Below are 22517 nucleotides of genomic sequence, written 5' to 3'. Positions count from 1 at the left end.
GAGATTATATGTTGGTGTTGTTGACTTGTAATATAAGAAATTAATTTCGATATTGGTGTTGTTGGTGTTGTTGACTTGTAATATAAGAAATTAATTTCGATATTATGCCATCAGTGTTTAGGGTAGTGGTATCTGGATGCCATCTATTATCTACCATTTGTTATAGGACCCATGCCACTGGGTTATGTAGCTATAGTCAAATATTGGATCTAGTATAAGTTTGTGAAAAAGATACTTTTGAAGAAAAAAGAAGTATTATTGTTTGATATTCAATAAGAATATTGAAAATTTTCTGGTTGATAATATGTTTTATGTTTGATTTGTTATCTATTAATATGCTCTAACCAACTTTTAAGTGTTACCTTGCTTATCGAGGCAGTCTAACTCGTTATTCTTTTTTTCTCTTTTTTTTAGAATCTAATTGGCTGTGGGATTTGGAGGAGTACGTTTGATTGTATGGAGAATTTAGTAGATTGAGGATTGATTTAAAATTATTGTGAAATGATTAGATATATTGTTCATATAGCCTTTCATGTCTGTTCATTCCGTCTTGCTGGCATACAGCGTCAGTTAATGTTTGGTTTGAGGCATGACATTGAAAGTGAAATATCCTGGTGAATAGGCAGCAGGTACTTCCTATGCTTGCACATAAAAATCACGGAGATACGACCTGTTAAAATGTAATGTTTGTTTTTTTAATTTTCAAGTTATGTAAGTTTTTGATTTAGTTGTATGTTGGGTTTATGTATGGGCTTATATATAGTTGGGCTCATGTTATCATAGTGGTTTATGTATTAATATATGAACTTTTATAGGATGTGGTAGCCTCACACAGAAGAGGCCTTATGTATTAACAAAACAAAAAGAAAGAATCTTAGATCTATATTCTCCCCTAATTTTTTATCTCATTCTCTACTTCAATCTCCTCTCAAATCTCATCAAGTTGGTAAACAAAGCGAATAAAAGTGGTATCAGAGCAAGGAAGATCAACAAGATTTGAGTTTGAAGATAATAAGTGAGAAAGAGAGAACCATTCAAGAAGATCTCTATGGCAAGTTCAAGCAATATGGGTATGAGCATCAATCAATCTTCTATTCTTATTTTTAATGGAGAAAACTATGATTATTGGAGCATCAAGATGAAGATCCTCTTCATTTCACAAGAGATTTGAGATTTTGTGGAGAGTAGGAATGAAGAGTCATCCACTCTAACTAATCAACAAAGGGAGCAAATGAAGGACTACAAAAAGAAAGATGCCAAAGCCCTTTTTTTCATCCAACAAGCGGTGTCCGACAAGATTTTCTCAAGAATCATTAGAGCCATCAAATCAAAAGAGGCATGAGACATCTTATAAAAAAAATTTTAAGAGAATACCAAGGTGAGAACTATCAAATTTCAAACTCTAAGAAGAGAGTTAGATAATTTGAAAATGTAAGAAAATGAGAAGTTGAAGGATTACTTTTCTAAATTCATGGAGATTGTTAATCAAATGAAGAGCTATGATGAAACCGTCACCGAGCAAAGAATATGTGAGAAAATTTTGACTAGTTTGCCTCCAAAATTTGATACCATAGTTACTATTATTGAAGAATCTGAAAATCTTTCTACTTTAAGTATTTATGAGTTAATGGGATCTCTTGAAGCTCACGAGCAAAGATTGTTTAGGCATAAAGAATCATCATTAAAAAGTATCTTTTAATTTAAGCTCAAAGTATTTGACAAAAATCCTCAAAGAGAACCGTCTAGTCATGTACAAGTTAAAGGAGAGTCATCTAAAGATGGAAATCAAAATAGAGAAAGAGGAAGAAATATGAGAGGAAGAGGAAGGGAAAGAAATAACTTTCTAAAAAATCAAAATGATGAGAGCACTCAACCTAGGTGCAATATATGTAAAAGATCTTCTCATGTTGAAAAAGATTATTGGTTTAGGGAGAAACCCCAATGTTATAATTGCAAAAAATTTGATCATATTCAAAAAGATTGTAGGTACCAAACAAGTGAGCAACCACATGTCCAGTGACAAGTCCATCTTTGTTGACATTAATAGTTCTTCAATCTCACAAATCAAAATAAAAAATGGTGCGCTAGTCCAAGCAAGAGGCAAAGGAACAATTGCAATTGACACAGAGAGAGGGAGAAAGTTCATCCATGATGTTTTACTTATTCCGGACTTGACACAAAATCTTCTAAGTATGGGACAATTGATTGAGCATGGGCATATGGTGCACTTTAAAAATAATGGATGCAAGATATATGATAAAGGAAAGAAAAAGTAACTTGTAGCAAAATCAACATGGAGAAAAATAGAAGCTTTTTTCTCATTTTGCACTTTGCAAAGAATGTTGCACAGAAGATGGAGGTGAATGATGAGTCATGGCTATGGCACAAAAGGTATGGGCATTTGAATTTTTAAAGCTTGAGAAGTCTACATCAAAAGAATATGGTGTATGGTCTATCGATAATACAAGACAAGAAAGAAATTTATGAAGGATGTGTACTTGAAAAATAACATCGAGAGATATTTCCAAAAGAGCATGTATGGAGAGCCAAAGCATCATTGGAGCTTGTTCATACCGATATATGTAGACCTATGAAAACTCTTCATGCCGGTAACATCTATTTCATTACCTTCATTGATGATTACTCAAGAATGATATGGATGTACTTTATGAGACATAAGTCTGAGGCATTCACCATCTTTAAAAAATTTAAAAATCTTGTGGAAAGACAAAGTGAGCACTACATCAAGGTGCTAAGAAGTGGTAGAGGTGGTGAATATAACTCAAATAAATTTAAGAAGTTTTGTGAAGATGTTGGTTTGCAAAGACAATTGATCGTTGGCTGCATACTGAAATAAAATGAAGTTGTCGAAAAAAAGAACCATACTATTTTTGAGATGGCTAGATCTATGCTCAAAGACAAAGGCCTTCCAAATTTTTTTTGGATGAAAGCGGTGTATACGATGGTGTACTTGATGAATAAATGTCCAATAAAAGTTCTCTAAAATAAGACATCATTTCAAGCTTGATCTGGTAGAAAATCTTTGGTGAAGCATTTCAGAGTCTTTGGATGTGTATGCTATGCACATATTCCAAAAGAAAGGAGGCACAAACTTGATGAAGTAAGTGAAAAATATATTTTTGTTAGCTATAGTTCTAAATCAAAAGGCTATAGACTTTTTAGCTTGAAGCACAACAAGATGATCATAAAAAGAGATATTCTTTTCAATGAAAAGGCTACTTGGGATTGGAAGGATAAGAAAATTAAAGAAAATATTGTTACTCTTGATGAAAAAATTCATGATGTTCAAAATAAAGAAAATAAGGATAAAGATTTACCACAAACTTCTCCAGGTATAAGTCTATCACCAACTTCAAGCTCAAGCTCATCTCTAAATTTTATTGCCACAAGAATGAGAAGCCTAAGTGACATTTATATCACTTATAATTTTTGCATGATTGAGCCTAAAACTTATGAAGAAATTATACATGAAGAAGTGTAGAATAAAGCAATGCAAGAAGAAATTGATATGATTGAGAAGAACAAAACTTGGGAGCTAGTAGAGAAACCAAATGATAAGAAAGTCATTAGCTTGAAGTGGATCTACAAGATAAAACACAATCTGGATGGGTCCATTCAAAGATATAAAGCAAGATTGATAGCAAAAGGATACTCTCAACTATCCAGGATTGATTATCAACAAACTTTTACACCGGTTGCTCGACATGACATAATTAGATCTCTCATTTCTATGGTGGCACACAAAGGTTGAAAACTACACCAACTTGATGTAAAGTTGGCATTTTTGAATAGGATATTGGAGGTAGAAATTTATATAGGACAACCTTAAGGCTTCATCATCAAAGGTCAAGAAAGCAAAGTGTACAAGTTAAAGAAAGTATTATATGGGTTGAAGCAAGCACCTCGAGCATGATATTCTCAAATTGATGCCTACTTCAATGGAAAAGAATTCCAAAAAAATCCAAGTGAACCAACACTTTATGTGAAGAAGTAAGGTAATATCATTCTCATTGTCTCTCTTTATGTTGATGATTTGATCATTACCGATAACAATGAGAATATGATTTTAGCTTTCAAAAGTGATATGACGAAAAGATATGAAATGAATGATATGGGTTTGCTCCATTACTTTTTGAGAATTGAAATCAAGTCAAGAGAATATGGTATTTTTATTTGTCAAAAAAAATATGTAGAAAGCATTCTCAAAAAGTTCAAAATGAAGAATTGCAATATTGTGGCAACACCTTTGGTGATACATGAGAAGTTCATGAAAGAAGATGAAAGTGGTGAAGCCAATACACCACTATATAGAAGCATTGTTAGAAGCTTATTGTATCTCACAACTACAAGACCGGATATAATGTTTGCATCAAGTTTACTTTCTAGATTCATGCAAAAGTCAAGCAAGGTTCATTTTGGAGTGACAAAAAGAGTCTTGAGATACATCAAAAGCATCAAAGATTATAGCATCATGTATGAAAGGAGCATAAATGACCATGTGAAGTTATTTAGATTTTGTGATAGTGATTGGATCGGAAGCATTGATGATATGAAGAGCATATCGGGCTATATATTTTTTTGGATCCGGTATCATATCTTGGGCATCTAAGAAGCAAGATATCGTGGCATTGTCATCCGCGGAAGCCAAATATATCTCAACTACTTTGGCAACACAACAAATAATTTGGTTGAGAAGAATATTAGAAGATGTGGGTGAGATGTAAGAAGAAGCCACTATACTGCTTTGTGACAATAAGTCTACTATCTCTATGACAAAAAAATCTATCTATCATAGCCGCACGAAGCATATCAAAATCAAGTACCATTTTATAAGAGATGCTGTAGAAGAAAAAGAAATTGAAGTAAAATATGTGAGGACTCAAGACCAAGTGGCGGATATTTTCACCAAGGTATTACCCAAAGAGAAATTCATTTACTTTAGAGATCTCATGGGCATTTTAAGAACAACTATTAAAGGAGAGTGTTAAAATATAATGTTTGATCTTTTTAATTTTCAAGTTACGTGAGTTTTTGGTTTAGTTGTATGTTGGATTCATGTATGGGCTCATATATAGTTGGACTCATGTTGTCATAGTGATTTATGTATTGATGTATGAATTTTTGTAGGATGTGGTAGCCTCACACATAAGAGACCTTATGTATTAAGAAAACAAAAAGAAAGAACCCTAGATCTATATTCTCTCCCAATTTTCCATCCCATTCTCCACTTCAATCTCTTCCCAAATCTCATCAAGTTGGTAAACAAAGCCAACAAAAGCTTTTATTCTAGTTCATTATTTAGTTTCCAATTACAGCAGAATACTGCCTCTATTCCATTACTTGAGACAGATTATCGGACTTCTATAGCTATGTTCTACTCAGCTTCTCTCAAGTTATATTCTACAGCTCAAAGATGTAACACGAACTTAATTCTCACAATCCATAGCGTTACATAGACCAGGCTAATCTAGAATATGGTGATCTTGCCTCACGAAGCCTTCTTTCTTCTGATAATAGCTTAGCAAACCTGTAAACATGGAAGTTAGAATACTTCAAAACTGATGATGATTTTATGGAATAAGCATGTTAATACTAATTTGTGTAGTCACCTTATAAGAGCTTCTTCATTTGTTCCTTCTCCCTTGCCTACAGGCTCGAAGTGGCCTGTCTCTAAATTCACCCTTGAGACTGGTTTTTTGAGCAGATTTTCACCAACCTTGGCAAGATTCTCCAGGTTTTCCTTTGTGGCAATATCAACTGACGCTATCGTCCCAGTTAACACATCATCCTAGTTTCATAGAATATTATCAATTAAGCTTTTTCAGAGATACTGACTTTCTGTAGCCTTTCTTGTTGGCTGAAAATAATGGTGAGAGCAGCATTAATTAGATTATAATCTGAAACTATTTTATACCTCGATTCGAAGGTAGTTTCTACTGGAATGCAGAGCTTGGAAAGCTACTGAAATGTGGATATCCACCATATCTGCACTTGCTTGCATAAAAACATCAACTAATGGATTAGATCCATTACTGAGCAACCAGCCCAAGACTCCCCAGCTTTTAGCTTTCTTTGCATTGTATCTTTCTTCACCCTTTGATGAGCCAGTACCAAGTGAAATGACCAAGAACCGGAAATAGTCCATGGGTTTGATTGGGAAGAAATCTGGGTTTCCTTTGAAAACCTCCTTGGATACTTCTCCCATAGCAACTAAGGCCTGTAAAAGCCAGATGGATAACTTGTTCTGGTTGCCTGGAATCACTTCATAAGCTAATCATTTTGGTAAGGAAACTATTATTTAATTTACCGGATTATTAGCGGCAACACCTCCATCAATAAGATTGAATTCCCTCACTTTTCCATCTGAGTCTTTTGTTTGAAAGAAGTAAGGTGGAAGATATGTAGGAGCTGCAGAAGTGCCAATGCAAATATCAGATAGCAGCGCATCCAGAGAACTGTTGTTCTTGACCTGTAAGATAAGAAGGAAGCTACAGAAATTTCAACAATTGGAGCATCTCAAAGATATAAAAATTTGATAGAGAAGATTTAAAACAGCTATCGGAAAAGGCAGAGCGATGAAACCAGTCATCTTTCTATCAACCTTTCCTTGGCATGGTGGTAGCTCTGTCTGTAGTTTACACTATTTAGCTCATGAACTGAATTTATAGGCATGTCTATTTTTTGAGAGAAATTTATAGGCATATTTATGACTTTATTAATACTAATTTTTCCTTTTGATGAAACCTACCTGAATTTATTAAAGAAAAATATTACAAAATAAATGCCATTTTTAGAATACATTGCTTTTAAAGTAACATCTTAAAAGCAAATATAAAAGACTAACCGCTAAACTAGTCTAAGAGTCCATATCTACTTTGCTCCATAGCTTCCCAAAATTCTGGATTCTTTCATTTTGTATGACATAGCAGCCTGATTTTAAACGACTCTACACGACAATCCTAACTATATTCTACTTGAGGATTTGTTTGTTAAAATTTAATATTTTGGAAAGACCCTAATTGAAAGATATGATTTATATTTTCAGATCTTATATAGGTATTCAAGATCTTTTTAGTATATAAGATATCATCCAAAATGACTAGCTGAAAGATATTATTTAAATTTTTTGATTTTATATAAGTATTCAATATTTTTTTAATTCATAAATGTTATGGAACTAAACATACGGGCTCTCAAATACTCCATCCATTTTAAGCTCTAACATCGGTCAAAAGATCCCTATAAAATTATACATATAATAATCGGCTTGTGCTTAGCCCTAAAATGACCTATGTTATAGTGTTCTTTAATTTATGTGAATTATGGATCAGATCCACTTTCATACTATTTATAATTATACAAGATCTCACCCAAAAAAGATAAGTTGATGGATATTATTCAGACTCAATCTTTAGTCTTGTACAACTATCTACAACCTCCCCGGTGCCAAATCTATATATGTGTTGAAATGAGTTGTAGATCCCTCTGATTAGGAATGCAATCATCTAATTAGAGAAAAATATGTTTGTATAATTCCTAAATTGAATCCCTCTGATTAGGAATGCAATCGTCTAATTAGAGAAAAATATATTTGTATAATTTCTAAATTGAATCCCTCTGATTAGGAATGCAATCGTCTAATTAGAGGGAAATATATTTGTATAATTCCTAAATTGAGCCCATGAAAATTAATAAAAAGGGCCCATTTGGTCCTAGAGAAGTATCCTTCTTCCTCTGAAATCTTCGTCTTCACTCTCTTTTCTATTCTTCTTCTGTTTATACTTCTGTTTGTCAACATGGTATCAGAGCCTATTTAGGGAACAGAGTGCTCTGTTCTGCCTCTTCAACCGCCGATCGTCCACAACTCAAATCTCTCCTCTCAAACAGAGTGGGATCTGTTCCCCCTTCAAACCATCGCCGCTGCTCTCTCTGTGGATCCCTGCAAACCTTGAAAGCCATTCTCCGTTTCCATTAAATCTCTCACTCTCTCTCTCTCTCGCATCCCTTCAAATCATCGACGCCTCTTCCCCGGAACCATCATCTTCATCACCGCCTCTGCTATGATCGCCGCCTCCGTTGCCGCGGCCATCATCGCCGCCGTCGCTGCCTAAGCCTTCTCCACTATGATCATCGCCTCCGCTACCGAGGCCATCGTCGTCGCCGCCACTGCTGTCGCTGCTTCTGCCATCGCCATTGCAATCGCTACCGCTGTCGCTGCTACCACCGCTGCCATCGACGCCACCACCGTTTCCACCCAAGAACCACGGGGTTGAAAATGGTTCTCATCCCTTATTAGGTATTTTTTAAATACCAAAAAAAAAAAGGAGAACCTCTACTGCTGTCACATGTGTCTCCAATTGTAGATGCTATTTTTTCTGGAGCAACAATGGAGCGTCCTGTTTTGGAGTTTCTGAATATTATCAAGGCACCTTTCATGGAAGCAGAGATTCGATATTTTTTCGTCATCTGAGTTTATCTCAGATCGTTGGTGAGAAAACTTCAATTTCCTCCCTTAAGATTGTTCTTGTTTACTTGATCATTTAAGTTTTTTTCTTATGGGTGATAAAACTCCTTTAACCATGGAGGATTTAGAAAAGTTAATGGTTAGGATGATGGAATCTCGTATCTCGGATAGTGAGTTTTCAAAGATCACCCTAGAAACTAATCCGGTCAAATTGGATGGGCCGGGTACCTACTTAAGTTGGACGCGACATGTTCGTCTAATTTTGGATTCTCACAATCTTGAGGGGTTTATAAGTGGTACTGCAAAAAGGCCAGAAGGAGATGGGATAGCTGTTAGACAGTGGAATTCTAATAACTCTCGGGTGGTAGCATGGCTCTTTGCCTCTATGGTACCAAGTATTGCTCATACGGTTGAGGCACTAACGAATGCTTATGAGTTATGGCAGGCTGTAGCCATAACTTATTCTTATAAAGGCAATAATATGCATGCCCATAAGATCCAACGAGAGCTTCGAGGACTTAATCAGGGTTCCCGATCTGTAACAGAGTATGTTGGAGAATTAAAAAAGTTGTGGAATGATTTTGATTTTTATTGTCCATTTACCCCTACTCATCCTGGTGATGTTGATGTGTTTCGCAAATGGATAGAGCAACAGCGACTTGTAGATTTTTTGGATGGACTAAACCCAGAGTTTGAGTATCGACGCTCTTTTATTCTTAGTACACAGAAGTGGCCAACTCTTGATGAAACTATTTCTTTGGTTCTTAGTGAAGAAACTCGATTAACCACTATATCTTCTTCTACGAACACAGTTATACGATCTGTACTTGTGGTACAGCCTAATACTCTTGGAAGCTCTTCTCCTAATTCTGCTCAAGAAACTCAGCCTCGACCTCGTGGGGTTAAAATTTGTGACCACTGTCATAAGCCGGGCCACATCAAAGCTTACTGCTATGAGCTACATGGTCGTCCAAATAGAGGCTGTGGTCGTGGAGGTGGTCGTTTTGGTAGAGACCGAGGTCAGTATAATCAGGCTCATTTTTCTTCTATGGGAGATTTATCAGTTGAAGAAATGCAACTTTTGAAAAAATTCAGATCTGGTGTAAATATTTCTGAAAGCAGCACTTCCACAGAAGATTTTTCTAATCAACCAGCCAGTTCTCAGGATAATTTTGCCCAAATAGGTATCAGTGATCAAATTCATGCTCTTAACTGTAGTAATTTTTCTTCATGGGTTGTTGATTCTGGAGCATCCAATCATATGACTAGATCCTTTAGAGATTTTGTGTCTTATATTCCATGTTCTGGTCGTGATAAAGTTCATCTTGCTGATGGCTCCTTTACCCCTATTTCTGGAAAAGGATCTATCAAATGCACTTCTGAATTATCCTTATCATCTGTTCTACATGTTCCAAGATTTTCTATAAATCTCCTATCCATTAGTGCTATTACAAATGATCTTGATTGTGCCGTAACTTTTTTCAAAACACATTGTGTCTTTCAGGAACCAAAGACAGGGAGGAAACTTGTGACTGGCATAATGCGTAATGGGTTTTACTATTTGGAGGGAGGAGTGTCTGAAGGCTACTCAGAAACCAGTTTGACTGTTTCATCTTCACAAAAGGAAGATCTGTTGCTCCAACACCGCAAGCTTGGTCATCTTTCATTTACTCTCTTAGCTCGTATATTTCCAACTGTTTTTGAAACATATAAAGAGAAGCTCGTATGTGATGCCTGTGAACTAGCTAAACATACTAGAAGTACTTATCCAAACTCAGGCCGACGTAGTAAAGCAATGTTTGAGGTAGTTCATTCTGATGTATGGGGACCCTGTGGGACCACTGCTATTTCTGGTCATCGGTGGTTCGTCACTTTTATTGATTGTTTTAGTCATTGCATTTGGGTTTATCTATTGAAAAATAAGAATGAAGTATTTCAGTCATTTAGAGATTTTCATAAAATGATTGGTACTCAATATGGAGCAACTCTTAAGATTTTTCGCTCTGACAATGAGACAGAATATCTTAATAAAGAATTTGAGGAGTATATACATAATAATGGAATTATACATCAAACGACATGTGTGGACACACCGGCTCAAAATAGAGTTGCCGAAAGAAAGAATAGACACCTTCTTGAAGTGACAAGATGTTTGATGTTTTCTATGAATGTTCCTAAGTTCTTATGGGGAGAAGCAGTGTTAACTGCAGCATATCTGATTAATCGAATGCCACTTCGAACTTTGGACTACAAGACTCCTCTTGAATGCCTGCAAGGAACTAATTCTTTTATAATTCTCTCCAAGGTATTTGGTTGTGTTTGTTTTGTTTGGGATCATCGACCTTCGGTTGGCAAGCTTGACGCTCGTGCCCTCAAGTGTATTTTTGTAGGATATTCAGTTACTCAAAAAGGATACAAATGTTGATGTCCGACTGAGCGGAAGATATTTATCAGCATTGATGTAACATTTCGGGAGTCTGAACCATTCTATATATCTTCTGTGTGACTCTCCTACAGCTTGTTTTATCTGATTCATCTCCTCTCTCAGAGTCTATTACGCATTCTCCAGTCTCCAGGTCTTCCTCTCCTGTCCCAACGGTTTCATCTTCTACGACCAATGGTAATTCTCCTGTATCTCCCATCCATTTTACATTAGATAATGATGATCTAAATGTTCCTATTGCTTTACGAAAATCTACTCGTCATGCTGGTATTCCTACTCGACTTAAGGATGGAGTAGGGTACAAACATGACATCACTAACTTTGTATCCTATGAGTCTCTCTCTCCATCTTATCAGAGTTTTATAGCTTCTTTGTCCTCTGTCTCCATACCCGAGAATTGGAAGGTTGCTAAGGAAAACTCCAAGTGAAAAGCCGCCATGCTTGAAGAAATGCAAACACTAGAAAAAAATAATACATGAAAACTTGTACCTTTGCCAGCTGGTAAACAAACTGTGGGATGCAAATGGATTTTTACAGTTAAACAGACACCTGAGGGTACTGTTGAACGGTACAAAGCTCGTTTGGTAGCAAAAGGATATACACAGACTTATGGCATCGACTATGATGAAACTTTTGCACCTGTTGCAAAAATAAACTCTATTAGAACCCTTATATCATGTGCTGCTAATTTCGGATGGGATCTATTCCAGCTCGATGTAAAGAATGCTTTTCTTCATGGAGAACTTCAGGAGGAAGTATATATGGATGTTCCTCCAGGATTTTCTACTGCTCAAACAGTGGGCAAAGTATGCCAGTTACGACGATCTCTTTATGGTTTAAAGCAGTCACCTCGTGCTTGGTTCGATCGCTTCCGGCAAGCAATCATTCTGATGGGGTATAAACAGAGCAATGCAGATCACACACTCTTCTTTCGGCACAACAAGGGTAAGATTGCTGTTTTGATTGTCTATGTTGATGATATTGTGGTCACAGGAGATGATTCTGAGGAGATAGCTCATTTGAAGGCTCAGCTGGCATAGGCATTTGAGGTGAAGGATCTTGGACATCTTCGATATTTTCTTGGGATAGAAGTTGCTCGTTCTTCAAAAAAAATTTTTCTCTCCCAAAGAAAATATATTCTAGATCTTCTTACAGAAGTCGGTATGTTGGGATGTCGACCTATTGCTACTCCTATTGAACAAAATCATCGACTAGTAGCTGATACCGGTGTCCCTATTGATCGAGAATGTTATCAACGATTGGTAGGATGTTTGATTTATCTATCTCATACACGGCCTGATATTGCATTCGCTGTTAGTGTGGTAAGTCAGTTTATGCATGATCCACGTTCAGTTCATATAGATGCTGTGACACGGATACTTCGTTACCTCAAAAGCTGTCCTGGTCGTGGTTTACTTTATTCTAATCATGGCAATCTACGGGTGGAGTGTTATACAGATGCTGATTGGGCTGGATCACTTTATGACCGTCGTTCTACCTCAGGTTACTGTACTTTTGTTGGAGGTAATCTAGTCACTTGACGAAGCAAGAAACAGAATGTAGTTGCTCGATCTACTGCTGAAGCAGAGTATCGAGCTATGGCACATGGCGTGTGCGAAATTTTATGGTTGCGGATCTTGTTATTGGATCTAGGCCTTTATCAGTCATCGCCCCTTATGCTATATTGTGACAACAAGGCAGCAATCAATATTGCTAATAATCCAGTACAGCATGATCGGACGAAGCACATCGAGATCGATCGACGTTTTATCAAGGAAAAGCTTGATGCCAGAATCATTTGTATGCCTTATGTGCGATCTGCTAGTCAACTAGCAGACATTTTGACCAAAGGTCTTAGTGTGCCTTCTTTTTTATTTATTCGTGACAAGATGGGTCTTTATGATATCTATAACCCATCTTGAGGGGGAGTGTTGAAATGAGCTGTAGATCCCTCTGATTAGGAATGCAATCATCTAATTAGAGGAAAATATGTTTGTATAATTCCTAAATTGAATCCCTCTGATTAGGAATGCAATCGTCTAATTAGAGGAAAATATATTTGTATAATTCCTAAATTGAATCCCTCTGATTAGGAATGCAATCGTCTAATTAGAGGAAAATATATTTGTATAATTTCTAAATTGAGCCCATGAAAATTAATAAAAAGAGCCCGTTTGGTCCTAGAGAAGTATCATTCTTCCTCTGAAATCTTCGTCTTCACTCTCTTTTCTATTATTCTTCTGTCTGTTTGTCAACAATATGACTAAACACATGCTAGCAAATGCTCTTACATATATTTTTTAAAATATTTAAAAATAAGAATTATAATTGACTTATTTAATTTAAAATCTCCCTTTCATTTAAAAATTTTGATGTTTTATCTAAATTTTTATTTCCACAACTAGAGATGATAAAGGAGAGTCATAGAAGGAAAAAAAGGGAGAACCGTACGCTCCTATTCACCACGACGATAGAACTGTCCACATTTCCTTTGAAAAAAATTAGCTTACGATGTTCATGGAGAAGTTTTTCGGTGTCAAAAACGTGCGAGCAAAAAGAAATTAGCTTACAATGTTCATGGAGAAGTTTTTCGGTGTCAAAAACGTGCGAGCGAGAGAGAGAGAGAGACCTCATAGGAGGAGAATATGGTTGGCTGGAGCCGCTTGATATCGAATGTTGGGATGACCACATTGGTCAATGTCTGATGAAGCTTGATATTCCCTAGTTTTCTCCGGACAAGCTCATGAAGGTACTTGCCATTATACCGGGGCCCCGATATAGCTCGCAGTATCTTTGCTGCTTGGCCTAATAGTCCTCTAAGAATTCCAAGAAGAAAGAAATGAGAGAAAACTGATCATTTCAGGAAATAGATCCTTCAAACTTTCAAGTGTGTCCAAGGTTACCCAAAATAACGTGATATGATTACTGACCCGCATTGTGGGAAAATCTTGGGGGAATGTTTCATGTAAAAGTCCTTGATGTCCTTTGCAGCGAAGAGGGGCCGATTTTCTTCGTTTGGTGCAGTTAACATGGCAGTCACAAGACCCCCAGTGCTTGTCCCGGCAATCACGTCAAAGTAATCTGCAAGCCTCGCATCTTCTCCATCCAGTTTCTTCTCAAAACGCAAGAGAAAACAAAGAAAATTATATTAGAAATGAAAATGATCATTATCTTCTGTTTGATTTCTTAACATGATTCTTTGCTATGTGCTGTTGATATGAAAGAACAATTCCTAGAACAATATTCTCTTAACACCAATGTTTGATAATTGGTTGGAACTATATGATCCACTGCCTTCTGTCAGGATAATGAATCATGGAATTTTCTTTTTTTTTTGCATTTGTAGGTAAAAAGTACTTTGTTGAATGTTAGGTGAGTTTGCATGAAATTTAGTTGAGTTGTCAGACAGGAATCTACTCGTGATTTACTTTGTCCAACAAAATCATTTTTCCCTCCCTTTTTTGTAAACAAAAATATCAACCAAAATACTATAGAGAAAACTGTTAGTTAATTGTAATGATACAATTTGGCAGCAAAAGAATAGCAGGTGCACAATGATAAATAAAGAACGTGTTACTGAAAATAGATCTTGAATTCTCAAGTTCATGGAAAACAAACAATTTACATCTTGGATTATTAAAAAAAAAAAAATCAACCGTTTAAAGTTTTTTAGGCACGAATAAGCATGGAAGAAACAAAAAGCAATATGATGCCGGTGCATATGTTAGTTCTTCTAGCTAAAAGATTTCTCAATTAAACTGCAAACTGAGCAATCATTATGTCAAGAACAAATTTAAATATTCTAATATCTGAACATAATCCTCTGATGAGCACTATTTTTTTTTTTTTTTGTTTGACACTTCAAAATGTGCTTTTGTAACAAAGAGGGCATTAACAAAAACTTTAACTACTGGAACTGATTAGAAAAATTAGACATGTACACAAGTTTTAATAAAGAAAAATCACTGCTTTAAAAAAAGATGATCTGTATAACATGTTTGACTGACCTTTGAATATCATAAAATTAAAGTATCTTTGGCATACATAAGATTTTGTAAACTAGAAAAATATAATCATAAAAAAGAAGAAAAAAGACCAAAACTATGGGAAAAATTTGGAAAACTGTCTAAAATATAGCACTAACATAACAAATGGACAACTAGATCTAAGAAAGAAGGAAAACAGAAAAGAAGCAAGAAATGATGAAGCAGCAACAATTATCTAATTATTAGGTGCATCTTAATTTCTAGAAAATTGAGGATTTAATGAAATTATCTATGAGCATTATATGTTAACTACCTGAAGTTCTGATTCTAGAAATGTAAGAATAGTTGCAGGAATGATTCCTTTAATTCCTCCTCCATCAATGCTGAGAATAGTGATCAGGTTTCCATAGGTTGGGGCCTGTATCTGACTGATGGATTTTGATTTTTGCATGATTGTTGAGGTCTTGTTGATCAACAATGAGGGGACTACTTTGGGGACAAACAAAAATTTTAAGTGATCGAAGTTGCGATAACGTAGAGGTTTAAATAGACTTACTCAAGAAGTTTCCTAGTACTTTTCTTCCGAGTGCTAGTCCAACATCGAAGATGATACGCAAATATCAGTACTTTTCGATTTTGAAATCAACATGTGGTCATATCACAAGCCGCCTTTTTGAATGATTCAACACGCATAGGTGGCTCGTCAAAGGTCGTATCATGATTCATCGCATAGAATTAAATAGTTGGATTAACTCTTTTAGAGAATTGTTGGTGAGAGTAACAATCTTGATTGTTAGGTGGCATTGTTGCAATGAATTCTAAAATCTTTCAATAGCTAGTGGACCCAAAAAGAATAAGAATGCTACCAAATGAGGGCATAAAAAATCAATTACAATTGAAAGAACGGCATTATTTGATTATACTAGGCTTTGAGAACAATAAACATCATACAAAGCATTTACTTTATTTGCATTTAATGATGTTGCTAAGCTGAAACTTAACAAGTACCTTTGTATGGGTTTCGATCTTTACACTTAATGGTAAAAGTCAAGTGATATGATAATTTCTTTTAATTTTCTTTTGAGATGGAGAATGATAACGTGCTGAAATATCTGAACACCATTACTTCTGTAAGTTTAATCCACCGTTAGACCTGGAGCATACACAAACTAAACCTGAAAACAACCATAATCTCTTTACCTGGCAAATTCTTTTCTAAATTTTTGTTTATTAAGAATAAGATTTTTTCTATAAATTTATTATCATCAGTGAATAAATCATATGTTGAATTAATGGCATAGCAAAATCTGACAACAAAAGATAATGATTTAAATTATCACCAATGGATAAATCTTATGTTGATGTTCAATGACATAGCAAAATCTAACAACAAAGAGATAATGATTTATCCACTGTATACTCCAAACTGGGATAAGTAATCCACTATATATGATAGAAAATTTCATTATTGGGTTTTAATTTCAGTCTTAAGCTATTAACATAAAGTATCTGTAGATTGCTTTTTTTTTTTTTTGTAAATAAAAATCAGAAAATTAAGATGTGAACGTAATGTAGAAGGATCTTTATGCAAGCATCTGTATTAGTTTTAGGATCTTTATGCAAGCTTTTCTATTGCCTGCATTCATCAGGTAGTTTGATGATAATCTTCAAGTGCTGTTTGGTTACTCTGTCCAGTTAGCATTGCATGCTGAAACAGTTAACATGCATATCTTCTGCACATTTCATTCGAAGCTAAGAAGACCAATAATTTCCATCTCAGATTTGGATTTGATTCTCATGATACTTGGTTTTCTTCTTTCTTGTTTCCTTTTTATTTTGAAAATCCCTTCTTCAAAGCATATTCTATCAATTCTTTGTTCTTTTTGACAACTTTGTTAGCAATACGAAGAATTAAACCAATAGCATACGAGTGACATAATTGTCAAACTTGAAGTTAGTTTTAGAGACGGGAGATCTGAAGATGGATCGTGTTTCTTAACTTTCAACGAGTGCTCAATTGTTTTGTATTCCAAACTCACTACATTTCAGAAAATTGTATATTGTATATAAGGACACCTTTTTTTGCTGGCCTAATTATACGTGTACATCTGTTTAATTGGTTGAATCAAGATACAGTTTCTAATTTATTTCTTCCAAGGACTTTATGACTTCACCTTTAATGCATGCATATGAGAGAGAGAGAGAGAGAGAGAGTCCACCTTCACCAAAACACACATCATTAATAGTTACACAGGACATTTACCATAGAATTAATGAAAGAATGATATTGCCTTTTCAAGACGTACAAATCTACAGAACTTTCCTTCTGGCAAATTTGCCTACAATGTCACAATAACACTTTCTTGGATTGCATGAACTAACTGCATCCACCATGAATTCGTATATTGCAAGGAAAAATTCACATGCGGAGAGATGCTCATTAATATTTTATGGGCACTTTCACATGCGGAGATCTTGACTCACGAAGTCTTCTTTCTTGTGAAAGGAGTTTAGCAAACCTGCAAAGATACACCAATTAGGTTCAACTAATCCGTTTGTCACAAATCTATGTTGTTAAACAAGAGTTAGCAACAAGCTGAAATTACTCTCTCTACCTTCTAAGAGCATCTTCGTTTGTTCCTTCTCCATTCCCTACTGGTTCAAACACACCTGTCTCCAGGTTCACCCTTGAGACTGGTTTCTTCAACAACTGCTTGCCCCTCTTAACGAGGTCCTCTAAGTTGTCCTTCGTGGAGACATCAACAGAAGATATAGTCCCACTCAAAGTATCATCCTACGTTTCCATGCAAGAGATCCAAAAAATATAAGGCTTCAATTGTAACAAAATTAACAAGCCACCAGTTTTTTCCCCGTTTTTAATGCTTTACGGATCATACGTTCATACCTCGATCCGAAGATAATTTGATTCAGAACGTAGAGCTTGAAAGACCACTGAAATGTGTATGTCCACAATATCAGCACTTGATTGCATAAACACATCCACTAATGGCGTGGATCCACCACTAAGCAACCACCCGAGAACTCCCCATTTGCTTGCACGTTTTGCAGTATACCTTTCTTCAACCTTTGCTGAACCGGTCCCTAGTGATATAAGTAGAAATTTGCGATAGTCCATAGGTTTGTAGGGGAAGTAATCCGGGTTCCCTTTGTACACCTCCTTCGTTACTTCTCCAATTGCAATCAATGCCTGAAAGTTCACAATTAGAGAGCTTAGCACAACCAATCCACAAATCATAATCAAATTTCTTCATTCTTGTTTGATGCGTACGTACTGGGTTATTAGCAGCAACTCCTCCATCAATAAGGTGGAACTCTCTCACGTTCCCTTTGGTATCCTTGGTTTCAAAGTAATGGGCTGGGAGGTACGTGGGTGCTGCAGTAGTTCCAATGCAGATGTCTGAGAGTTGTGCATTCAGAGTGCTCTTACCCTTCACCTGCCAAATTTCAGCTGGATCCATAAGATTGATGGATAACCGACCAAAAATGATAAGAGATATGCCTTATCTACTTTGTTGTCAGTTGGCCTAGCTTTTATCAATTTGTTCTGAACTTTTTATCTAACCCAGAGATGGAAAGGAAGATATGCACAATTCCAACTACCATTCAAGCACTTTTGAGTTTGGCAATTATGCATATACTGGTCGCTATGATTGTTGATATAAGGTGGTCGCTATGATTCAAAAAAGAATCATCTGCTTTCCACCAAGAATCCTTTCAACTATTTTTTGAAGGGAAAGAAGGGGATGGATCCCTTCATATACTATGTCACAGTCAGATGGTTTACACTTTTAGCTCTCGATCATATATTAGTATTCTGTAAGCAGAAGCATGAAAATGTAGATAGAGAAAATAAGATATACAGGATTAAAAAAGGATCGCACCTCATAGCTGGAGAAAATGGTAGGGTGGAGCCGCTTGGCATCAAAAGTTGGAATAACCACGTTAGTTAAGGTTTGGTCCAGTCGCATGCTTCCCAGATTTTCCCCGATAAGTTTATGTAGATAGTTTCCATTGTACCTGGGTCCCCATAGAGCTCTAACCATCCTCGTTATTGGAGCCAAAATTCCTCTAAAATAAGAAATTTTTAAGGTATTAACTGGAAATTTCTATCAATTGTTAAAGAAAAGATTGTGTGGAAATATCTTCACTAGTCCATTATTATAATTATTCTTACCCATATTGTGGAAATATTTTTGGGCTTTGTACTTTGTAGAAGGATTCTATGTCTTTTGCAGCGAAGAGAGGGCGATTATCATCATCTGGTGCGGTTAACATTGCTGTCACAAGACCGCCGGTGCTTGTTCCTGAAATCACATCAAAATAGTCGGCAATCCTTGCATCCTCGCCATCAAGTTTCTGCACAAATCAATGAAAAAGGCCTCCTGAGTCATAGTTGTATGGAAGAAACAGAAACAGTGCTAACTGATATGATGACCTAATTTAAATGTGTAAACAAGCTGAAACATCCAATAGAAAATCAAGGCAAGTACTTCTATTTCATCTTGAATTGTACATCATACCTGAAGTTCCGACTCCAGGAAGCTGAGGATAATGGCAGGAATAATTCCTCTTATTCCTCCTCCATCAATGCTCAGAATGGTTATTAGATTCCGATATGTTGGGGCCTGTATTTGATTGATGTTGGATTTTGATTTTTCCATCAAGACTACTTTGTAGGTATGAACTAAGATGCAAATTCTCAACAAGAACAGTGTGCCTCTAAATACTTTCAGCTACGTACCGATCGAATTCTGCATATAAGAATGTGCTTTTATAGAAGAATAATTCATCAGTCATACTTCTGGAGTTCTGGTCCAAGTAAGCTATCAACTGCGGTATCCATGGTCTCCTTAAGAATTCGACGACTTCTCGCATAAGCATGTGGTCGTCGCCCGCCATCTATCTTTATGACCTCACCATATCCACTTCCAAAATGTTTTAGATTAAGGTGAAGTGTAAGTTGTCCCCTGAGACTTGTAGGTAGGCAGTAATACATTGGAAGTTAGGTAGATTGCATGACCTTAGTTTGAATTGTTGTTAAGCTATCTTTTGTTGACAAGGAAGATCGAGTGAGGTAGATAATTAAATATTCGAATCCGCAGATGTTATTGTTGCACATTTGTTTGAATATTCAAATGTGGAACATCGATTTAGTGTCGGGCACACAAGAACAAGTTATTGCGTGTGGTCATTCATAATGTAAGCGATTCAACATAAACATGCATTTTGATGCCGCCCATGTGTGCATAAAAGGAAAAAGAGTCGCAAATGAATTGACACTAGATGTAACACAAGAGATATGGTCTTAATTTTTCAATTTTTTCAGGAAAAGGGACAAGAGAACATTATCAGCACAAATATTTTTTGTTTCAAACACCTAGAGAGAATTGGTGCAAACATAAAGTTGAGGAAAAAAAACTGTTGAAATGATAATGATAGAGTTAAGTGACTTATATATCACTTTCCTTAAACTCACTAAACAGTACATGACAAAACAAAGGGGACTCAAAACAGAATGTAGCAGTTAATTTATATTTAGAAAACCCATAGACATGTATAGATAGCACAAAGCTACTGATGAACAATGGAGGATTGATACATGAAATCTCAATGGAGTGACACATGTCAGTAGAAAATGTTGTCCCCCACATTTGCAGACCTTTTCTCTTGCTATTTCTAAACTCAATCAGCATTATCTTTTGCTCTTTCCTTCACATTTCAGTGATTAGCTGATGCAACTCTATTCTCAGATTTTAAATTTATGGTATTATGTTTAGTTTGTCAGAGTAAAGTTGTATTTGAAGAAAGACTAGGACCAAATTATTATTCGAACAAAGACTTGGACCAAATTATCTTGCACTACACCCTGAATGCAACAAACTAGGTAAGAAACATCATCATAATATCTGCTACTATTTGATACTCAAGCAGAACAAAAACATTTTTTTCTCAGTAAGTTCTGCGTGTTCAAAGATCATCTTGTAAGTAGCATGCCCTCCTCACTCTTATCAATAATGCACTCATTAGCTGTCTATTAATTCAAGAAGTGGTTGTTTTTTTAAGGTTGTCACAGCATTTAACTGTTCTTTTTTATTTTGGCATCTTCAATATGTGGTCCTTCAGCATTACATATTTACAATCTCCTGCCTTGTAGTACTTCTAATAGTTTACTCAACAAAGATATCTTGATGTACAGATATCTTGATGTGGTGCATTGGTGATATTTAGACTCCATGGAGAGTCTTTGAATCTCAAACTCTGTCTTGAGAAATTTAAAAGCATGCAAGCATAAAATTGAATACATCTTTGAACAAACAAAGCTAAGAAACTGAGTTTATCAACTCATCCAAGGAAAAGGCTAGCAATATGTGACCGAACAGACATACTTCAGTTGCATTATTCTGGAGTAATAACCAAACTCAAAGACTCAAAAAATCTGATAAGCATATGATCAAAGATATGACAATGCTTTAATACTTTTTATCGAGTACCCTCCATTTTAATGGTGATGCCGGATAACACTGACCTATGGACATTGATTTATTCAAGTGGCAGGCCAAGCTAAAAGCATCCGGTCTTTAGCTGTGTCTACATAATTAGGTTCCTATATTTGCTACTTATTTTACAACATAAGGTCCTTCAACATGGGTATTTTCTATCCTTATTAAATAAGATTGGGTCTGCATTTGTGTTAATTCCACACTATCAGTATGTTACCAGAGCATGAGTTTCTCTTTCATCCTCATACGGTAATGACCTCATCATCTCAACAAAAACTCTTCCAACCTAATCTGTTGGTTAGACAAGTAGTTAGTTTTCAATGGAGAAAAGATTGAAATCTCAGCTTTAAGTTCCAAAAGAAGGTGATTTTCTACAAGTTCATGAAATAGAAAATGTTAAAAGACTCGTGTATGTAATCAAGTTCCTGGAATAGAAGATGTTAAAGCACATTTCTCTGCTACTGAGATCATTAGTATTGACCCAGGTTCACAGCCGAATGTTATTTTGGTCGTGGGATGATCTGGTAGTTGATAATAATGTAAGTATGATAGCTGAAAGTGCACAATTAGGACACCAACCTGAAAATGGAAAAGTGCGTTCTCTTGATTGCTGATGCAGCAGCGTTCAGTTACAAGTGGAGAACACAAGAAACACGTCCATCCAAACAGAAGGCTACTTGCAATATGAGCTATCGTTTACAAGGACTACTTCCAGACTTTTCCATGCCCTCCCTGTTAGGCCTAGACAAAAGGCCAGAACAAGCCCCCAAAACACACTTACTCTAAACCAATTGATGGCTGGTGAAGAATGGTGGAAGTTTATTGTGTTTATATTGAAGGTTGGTTGGTCATGTTGGTGGGCATTGATGGGGATAGTCGACGTTGATTCCCCCCTGCACAGGCACCAGTTCATCAATTCCCTCTTCCCTCAAATGAAGGTTGCTATGTTATTTGGTGTGACACCTTGCTTCCCCAGTGGCCTATCAAGTTCTGCACAATATTGCTTACCTTCGTATGCCCTCGAAGGTAGGTTTTCCTCATATTAATTAAGATGGCGGATGTATTTATTTCATCATGCATTG

At 36.0% G+C, this 22517-nt stretch overlaps 3 protein-coding genes across 7 annotated transcripts; 1 reads left to right on the top strand and 2 right to left on the bottom strand.

Annotated features, from left to right (window-relative positions):
* Positions 1-5626: 5626 nt before the first annotated feature.
* Positions 5627-15583, bottom strand: LOC140853310 (patatin-like protein 2). The gene is made up of 6 exons (XM_073247771.1): positions 15264-15583; positions 13859-14043; positions 13558-13744; positions 6329-6490; positions 5936-6238; positions 5627-5809 (listed from the first exon to the last, which is right to left on the bottom strand). Exons 1-6 carry the CDS (start codon positions 15363-15365, stop codon positions 5627-5629), a joined length of 1122 nt encoding a protein of 373 aa, XP_073103872.1. The 5' UTR covers positions 15366-15583.
* On the top strand, positions 8601-11968 carry LOC140853281 (uncharacterized). Its single transcript, XM_073247732.1, has 3 exons — positions 8601-10289; positions 11003-11195; positions 11466-11968. The coding sequence occupies exons 1-3, from the start codon at positions 8601-8603 to the stop codon at positions 11966-11968; spliced, it is 2385 nt and encodes a 794-aa protein (XP_073103833.1).
* Positions 15584-17172: 1589 nt separating the features above from the next.
* Positions 17173-22253, bottom strand: LOC140853206 (patatin-like protein 2). 5 transcript variants are annotated; one of them, XM_073247328.1, is made up of 8 exons: positions 19677-22253; positions 19456-19560; positions 19110-19291; positions 18817-19003; positions 18208-18369; positions 17820-18122; positions 17530-17708; positions 17173-17433 (listed from the first exon to the last, which is right to left on the bottom strand). In XM_073247328.1, exons 3-8 carry the CDS (start codon positions 19208-19210, stop codon positions 17355-17357), a joined length of 1011 nt encoding a protein of 336 aa, XP_073103429.1. In that variant the 5' UTR covers positions 19211-19291; positions 19456-19560; positions 19677-22253; the 3' UTR covers positions 17173-17354. The 5 variants fall into 5 exon arrangements, with proteins under 5 accessions (XP_073103429.1, XP_073103425.1, XP_073103427.1 ...); XM_073247324.1 differs by having other exon boundaries at positions 19456-19908; positions 22015-22253; XM_073247326.1 differs by having other exon boundaries at positions 19456-19860; positions 22015-22253.
* Positions 22254-22517: the final 264 nt, after the last annotated feature.

Source organism: Elaeis guineensis, chromosome 13 (assembly GCF_000442705.2).
Source record: "Elaeis guineensis isolate ETL-2024a chromosome 13, EG11, whole genome shotgun sequence".
Taxonomy (NCBI): domain Eukaryota; kingdom Viridiplantae; phylum Streptophyta; class Magnoliopsida; order Arecales; family Arecaceae; genus Elaeis; species Elaeis guineensis.
Note: the sequence above shows the minus strand (reverse complement) of the source record. Positions and strands in the feature narration are given on the sequence as shown.